Here is a 5212-nt window from a genome sequence, read left to right on the forward strand (position 1 = left end):
TTATTATTTTTATATTGTTAAAGTTGCCATAATTATGGATAATTTTTTGTTCAAAAGCATGATACTATATTCAAAACAAGGAAGTTTGATGATGTTAAAATAGTCAATTATTAACCCAAAGGTCTTTCTTTACAGATTTAAGAAACTTCAAGATAATGGCTGGTGGAAGGAATATTACAATAGTCACCAAATTCATCCTTTTGGGATTCTCAGATTTCCCCAAGCTCAAGATTGTTCTCTTTGCAGTATTCTTGGGGACTTACCTCTTGACAGTGGCCTGGAATCTGGGCCTCATTATCCTGATTAGGGGGGACTCCTGCCTACATACACCCATGTACTTCTTCCTTAGCAACTTATCCTTCTTAGATTTTTGCTATGTCGCCTCCACAACCCCTAAAATGCTCTCAGACTTCTTCCAGAAGCCTAAATCCATCTCCTTTATGGGGTGCACCATGCAATACTTCTTCTTCTCTAGCCTGGGTCTGACTGAGTGCTGTCTTCTGGCAGCCATGGCTTATGATAGATACGCTGCCATCTGTAACCCTCTGCTCTACACGGCCATCATGTCCCCCACCCTCTGTGGGCACATGGTGGTTGGAGCCTATATAACGGGTATCTTTGGTTCACTAATCCAATTGTGTGCTTTACTTCAGCTCAACTTCTGTGGACCAAATGTTATCAACCACTTCTTCTGCGACCTGCCTCAATTATTAGTCCTATCCTGCTCTGAAACCTTTTTCCTACAAGTCATAAAGTTTGTAATAGCAGTGATCTTTGGACTCACGTCTGTCTTGGTTATCATGATATCTTATGGTCATATCGTTGCCACCATCCTGAAGATCAGCTCAGTTGAAAGCAGGTCCAAGGCCTTCAACACCTGTGCATCTCACCTCACAGCAGTGACCTTCTTTTTTGGATCAGGACTCTTTGTCTATATGCATCCCAGCTCTGATAATTCACTGGGCTATGACAAAATGGCATCAGTCTTCTATACAGTGGTGATTCCCACGTTGAATCCTTTGATTTATAGTCTGAGGAACAAGGAAATCAAAGACTCCCTTAAGAGGTATAAGAAGAAGAGAGTGTTTTCCCATTGCCACTGTTAATTATAGGTCTGGTAGGATCGAGACCCTGCTGACCAGAAGGTTCTAGACAATGCAAGGGAAATGCACTTAACATTATTTACCCTCACTGATGCTCTGGCAGGACTGCAAGTGAGTCAACCCATCTAAATCCAGGACTGGCTCAGTGCTGTGAAAATTCTGAGACTTCTTTCAGTTTTGACAGTTGACTCTCCTCTCCTACACCAGCAATGACCTCACAAAGCAGTTAATATGACAATTTTTATGAAGCAGCAACCTTCAGTTCTTTGGTGTTTGACACTTACATGTTATTTCAGAATTTCACACTGCAGGACAGAGAGAATGGGACTAAGCACAAGTTCTTTTTCGTACACAACATCGCAAGCAGTATAACGACTACTGTGTCCCAGGATTCAACCCATGGGGTGCCCAGGCAAATTCCAGTTGATTGAGATGGGGATTTGGAGAGAAGTATAACTTTAGGCACTTACCTAACTTCTCTGCTGAGGAAATATGCCATAGGGAATTTGGTCTAGGATTTTTTTTCCAGGATTTTATTTTTAGAACCAAACATCAGTTTGTACGTGAATGAACATGAGGATTGCTATGGTACTGTCCTGCCTTGGAGAGCTAAAATATAAAGGAAAAAAGTGAACATTTGGACTGTAAAATATACTGAAAAAGTTACATTTCTGGATTTTTTTGTTTGTTTGTTTGTTTTTTGAGACAGGGTCTCACTCTGCTGAGTGGCACAATCATAGCTCAATGCAGCCTCAAACTCCTGAGCTCAAATGATCCTCCTGCCTCAGCCTCCCAAGTAGCTAAAACCACAGGCATGCGCCACAATGCTGAGCCAATTTTTTAATTTGTTGTAGAGATGGGGTAGCACTATATTTCCTAGGCTGTTCTCCAACCCCTGATCTCAAGCCATCATCCTGCCTCAGCCTCCCAAAATGCTGGGATTACAGGCGTGAACTACCGTGCCCAGCAACATTTCTGTTAACATGGCAGACTAGGTGGCATAAATGTACCCACTGCTGCAAAACAACTAAAGATGTTGAATGAAATATTTTTAAAGAATATTTTAACATACATTTCTGGGCAGGCAAGAAAAGAAAGGAAATCTCCAGAATTCAAAAATAACGTAAAATCAGGAATCCTGAGAGTAAAGCCAACTCTGAAGATGTCTTTCTCTTTGGGAGACTCCAGCAAATTCTGGTGATACTAGACCTGTGTTTTGACAAACACGGGGGACTTGGGGAAAGGGAGACAAAGCCTGGAGCTGCCTGAGACTCTGATAGGAGAACCAGACACACACGAGAGTTCGATGGACTATACCTCATTGTGAGAGGAAATTAAGGAAAACAATTTTGTTTCATAAAAAAAGAAATCTTTGATTCTCTCAGACTTCATGCTGGGTATGGAGAAAAGTAAACTGTGAAATTTTTTTTCTTTATTTCAGAATATTATGGGGGTACAAACATTTTGGTTACATATAATGCCTTTGCCTCGCCCAAGCCAGGGCTACAAGCATGCCCTTCCCCCATACAGTGCCCTCTGCATCCATTAGTTGTGAGTTTACCCACCCCCACCACCCCACTCCCACCTGACCGGCACCCAGTGAATATTACTTTTCCATGACACCACCTTACTGTTGATCAGTTAGTACCAATTTGATGGCGAGTACATGTGGTGCTTGTTTTTCCATTCTTGCGATACCTCACTTCGAGTGGATGGGCTCCATCTCTATCTAGGATAATATAAGAGGTGCTAGATCACCATCGTTTTTTGTAGTTGAGTAGTATTCCATGGTATACATATACCACATTTTATTAATCCACTCATGCATTGATGGACACTTGGGTTGTTTGCACATCTTTGCAGTTATGAATTGTGCTGCCATAAACATTTGAGTGCAGTTGTCTTTATTATAGAATGTCTTTTTATCCTTTGTGTAGATGCCTAGTAGTGGGATTGCTGGATCAAATGGTATTTCTATTTTTAGCTCTTTGAGATATCTCCAAATTACTTTCCACAGGGGTTATACTGATTTGCAATCCCACCAATGGTGTAAGAGTGTTCCTATCTCTCCACATCCATACCAACATTTGTTGATTTGGGACTTTGTGATAAAAGCCATTCTCACTGGAGTGACATGATATCTCATTGTGGTTTTGATTTGCATTTCCCTAATGATTAGAGATGTTAGCACTTTTTTATATGTTTTCTGACCATTATTCTTCTGAAAAGTTTCAGTTCATGTCCTTTGCCCACTTTTTGATGGGGTTGATTTTTTCTTGTTAATTTTCTTAAGTTCTATATAGATTCTTGTTATCAGCCCTTTATCAGATGTTGTGTAGCATGCAAATATTTTCTCCCATTCTGTAGGTTGTCTATTTGCTCTAATGATAGTTTCCTTGGCTGTGCAGAAGCTTTCAAATTTAATTAGGTCCCATTTATTTATTTTTGAGGCTTCGTGATTGCTTTGGGGGTCTTCTTCATAAATTCTTTCCCTAGGCCAATATCTATAAGAGTTTTCCCAACATATTCTTCTAGAATTCTTAAGGTTTCACGCCTTAGGTTTAAGTCTGTTATCCATTGTGAGTTGATTTTTGCGAGAGGTGAAAGGTGGGGATCCAGTTTCAATCTTCTGCATGTGGTTATCCAGTTTTCCCAGCACCATTTATTGAATAGGGATTCTTTTCCCAAATGTATATATATATTTTTATTTCAGGATATTATGAGGGTACAAACATTTTGTTTACATTTTATGTCTTTGCCTCACCCAAGCAAGGATTAGAGGCATGCCCTTCCCCTCTACAATGCTCACCGCATCCATTAGTTGTGCATTTACCCCCCAACCCCCTAATCCCTGGAGAGTATTACTACCGTGCGAGCACCATAGTGATGATCAGTCAGTGCCAATTTGATGGTGAGTACATGTGGAGCCCATTCGTCCGATCTTGTGATACCTCACTTCAGATAATGGGCTCAAGCTCTATCCAGGAAAATATAAGAGGTGCTAGGTCACCATCATTTCTTATAATTGAGTAATATTCCATTGTATACATATACCAAATTTTAATAATCCACTCATGAATTGACGGACACTTGGGTTTTTTCCACATCCTTGCAATAGTGAATTGTGCTGTCATGAACATTCGGGTGCAGATGTCTTTATTATAGAATGTCTTTTGCTCTTTTGGGTAGATGCCTAATAGTGTTATTGCTGAATCAAATGGTATTTCTATTTTTAGCTCTTTGAGGTATCTCCAAATGTATATTTTTGTCTGCTTTGTCAAAGATTAGATGACAATATAAGGACGGTTTTATATCTGGGTTCTCAGTCCTGCTACAAAGCTCTGTATCTCTGTTCTTGTGCCAGTACCATGCTAATTTGGTTACTATATCCTTGTAGTAAAGCTTGAAGTCTGGTAGACTGATGCCTTAATATTGCTTTGGCTATACAAGGTCTTCTCTGGTTCCATATGAAGCATAGAACTATTTTTTCTAGATCTGTAAAGAATGATGATGGTACTTTGATAGGCATTGCATCAATTCTTTAGATTACTTTAGGTAGTATGGATATTTTAACCATACTGATTCTGCCAATCCATGAACATGGTAGGGTTTTCTATGCATTTACATCTTCTACAATCTCTTTTCTCAGTGTTTCACAGTTTTACCTTTATAGGTCTCTCGACTCCTTTGTTAAATATATTTCTAAATATTTAATTTTCTTTAATGCTATTGTGAAAGGTCTTGTGTCTTTGATTTGATTTTTGGCTTGACTGTTATTGGCGTATATGAATGCCACTGATTTGTGTGCATTGATTTTGTATCCTGAGACTTTACTGAATTCATTTATCAATTCCAGGAGTCTCTTGATTGCATCCTTGAGATTTTCTAGATGTAATACCATATCATCAGGAAAGAGTGAGAGTTTGACCTCTTCTGACCCCATTTGGACACACATAACTACCCTCTCTTGTCTGATTGCTCTGGCAAGGACTTCTAGCACTATGTTGAATAGAAGTGGAGATAGTGAGCAACCCTGTCTGGTTCCAGATCTAAGTGGGAATGCTTTCAGTTTTTACCCATTCAGTATGATATTGGCTGTGGGTTTATCG

The 5212-nt window shown here is 39.6% G+C and overlaps 1 protein-coding gene across 1 annotated transcript; it reads left to right on the forward strand.

The window, feature by feature from the left end:
- The first annotated feature begins 155 nt into the window (after positions 1 to 155).
- LOC105809955 (olfactory receptor 1440-like) lies at positions 156 to 1106 on the forward strand. The gene has a single exon (XM_012643863.1). It carries the CDS (start codon positions 156 to 158, stop codon positions 1104 to 1106), a length of 951 nt encoding a protein of 316 aa, XP_012499317.1.
- The last annotated feature ends 4106 nt before the right edge of the window (positions 1107 to 5212 follow it).

Source organism: Propithecus coquereli, unplaced genomic scaffold (genome assembly GCF_000956105.1).
Source record: "Propithecus coquereli isolate 6110/MARCELLA unplaced genomic scaffold, Pcoq_1.0 Scaffold202, whole genome shotgun sequence".
Lineage (NCBI taxonomy): Eukaryota > Metazoa > Chordata > Mammalia > Primates > Indriidae > Propithecus > Propithecus coquereli.